Source organism: Camelina sativa, chromosome 20 (genome assembly GCF_000633955.1).
Source record: "Camelina sativa cultivar DH55 chromosome 20, Cs, whole genome shotgun sequence".
Taxonomy (NCBI): Eukaryota; Viridiplantae; Streptophyta; class Magnoliopsida; order Brassicales; family Brassicaceae; genus Camelina; species Camelina sativa.
In genome coordinates, this window is record NC_025704.1 from 9105554 (window position 1) to 9107746 (window position 2193).

Here is a 2193-nt window from a genome sequence, read left to right on the forward strand (position 1 = left end):
ATTCAAAACAAAGAATATTATATAGTACATGATCAAGTTTCAACAAAAAAAAAAAAACAGATCTGCTGCCAAATCTTAAACACAGATCTGCAGTCAATATCTTATTCTATGTAAAGACAAGCTTTGTGCTTCGGTCCCGAAGAAAAATATACTCCTAATTAAGATATTTTATATATACATTTCTTTATACGGTACTAGTAGTAATAAATATAAAAAATGACAAAGTGCTGAATAATGTAAAACGTACTAATAACTTTCAAATGTTAAAAAATTAATTAGGAAAACGTAATGTGATTGATCATCGATGTAATTAATAACCAAGTTCCTTAAGACATAAGATTTAGGGATCTGGTATTGTATTCTTACAAGAAACCTATATCATTAATCACTGTTCTTAGTTGAAATGTTTTTTTCTTTATGTTTATACTAAATGAAATACATTAACAAGTGTGTCATACATTCATAATAATCTAAATTATTGGGCATATGAAAAGGCTAATATGCTGCCCAGATTCGGGGAACATTCACATGCTTCATGAGCTGTGTTTATTTCTTCTCTCTCAGTTTTTTAAGATTCCATCTACTGTATATGCATTTTTTTCTATATTAATCTCTCAAAACGTTAGATATGTTCAATTGTTTTAGTTTTTTGGGGTAAACATAAACATTTGTGGCGTACTTGTGTTTTTTTTTGTGTGTGCAAAGTGGCGTACTTATGTTATTATCCGAATTCAAATGCAATTTTTCATTGTAATTTATCAACCGTAAAATAAACTACAGTACAACATGACATTCACGTACGTAATCACCATCGTTTTCTTCTGTTTCTAAATGGGAACGTTTCTACTTGAGTTTGGATGGTATATATATGTCAACTTGTTATAAATGTGAAATCATATTTTCATAGCATTAGCGTAAGTGTAACCCAATTGCAGCTAGTATGAGTATATCAAATTGAACTAACAAGGCTATAAATATCGTAAATCTTAATAATTAAAACTCTATAAGAAACCATATAAAGCTAATTTATACGTATACCAATCCAGTTTACATTGAGATATTATAACATATGCACTAAAATCCCAAATTACCACAATCCTTGTTTTTCCTTTTTTTCCCCACACTATATAAACTAATCAAACAATCAACTAATTAAATAATATCAATGAAGTGAAAATAACTAGGATTAACCCTCTAGTAAATCCTATACGTAAAATGTATATTAACTACATGATTTAAATCCCAACAAATATACTCTTTCACCAAAGTTAAATAATAAATTAGTAGTCCCATAAGAACCCCCTCAAGTCACATAGATCTTCATACGACTTGCTACCATTCACCATTCCCATCATCCCCATCTCTTGTTTCATTACCGGACCCGAAGATACCTCCGTGGTTGCTGTCGTGGTAACGTTCACATCTGAGCTCAGGCATGTTTCTTGAGATACACTAACAAGCGACTGCTCCACCTTGATCATATCGTTGTTGTTGTTGTATGTAGAGCCTGAAGCAGAGGCAGAACCAAAATCCTGGTGGTTGAACATTGACTGGTAAGAATTGAAGTGATGGGGTTGGATTGGTGATGAGATATTGTAAGTTGGAGGGTTGATGGGTTTGAAGTTGGGTTGTTCGGTTTGACTTGTAAAACTTGGATCTATGAGAGGAGGAAGAGATGAGAAGTCTAGGAGATGATCAATGTTCTCTAGAGAATCCGTCCTCGTGAGATTTTCAATGGGTATTCTCGTCATTGGTTGGGTTGTAGTAGAAGGATTGTTCTTGTGAAAAACCCTACACACGACCCATTCGTCCTGTAATCAAGATCATAAACAAACAAAAAGTATAAATTAGATTTTTACTTTATTTTTTTAAGTTTGGGATTCAATCTTTATTTGGATACATGAAAACGAATCAAACTCTTTTGAAAAGGACTTATAGTTTCCACCAAATTTAACAAACTTTTGGTTTAAGAAAACTAAGAATAATAATTAAAATAAAATCTTTAGAGCTTTCATCTTTTGGAATCTATTTCGAAAACACTTTGTTAGAATGAACTTACCCTTGCAGATTTGGGGAGATTGTGATACGAGTATTTGCCTTCAAGACGATATTCATGCATGACCCAATTAGTCTTCTCACCTCTTGGAGCTCTTCCTCTATAAAACACAAGTGTCTTCTTCATCCCAACGAGAC

General features: G+C 32.4%; 1 protein-coding gene across 1 annotated transcript; it reads right to left on the minus strand.

Annotated features, from left to right (window-relative positions):
• On the minus strand, window positions 1005-2187 carry LOC104772345 (NAC domain-containing protein 100-like). Its single transcript, XM_019241729.1, has 2 exons — window positions 2060-2187; window positions 1005-1811 (listed from the first exon to the last, which is right to left on the minus strand). Exons 1-2 carry the CDS (start codon window positions 2180-2182, stop codon window positions 1281-1283), a joined length of 654 nt encoding a protein of 217 aa, XP_019097274.1. The 5' UTR covers window positions 2183-2187; the 3' UTR covers window positions 1005-1280.

What these genes read in the sequence shown, in the direction of transcription:
- LOC104772345 (XM_019241729.1), bottom strand. Translation starts at nt 2,182, where the DNA reads ATGAAGAAGACACTTGTGTTTTATAGAGGAAGAGCTCCAAGAGGTGAG. An exon ending in ATCTCCCCAAATCTGCAAGG is followed by an intron (nt 1,812 to 2,059) that starts GTAAGTTCATTC and finishes TCTTGATTACAG; the next exon opens with GACGAATGGGTCGTGTGTAG.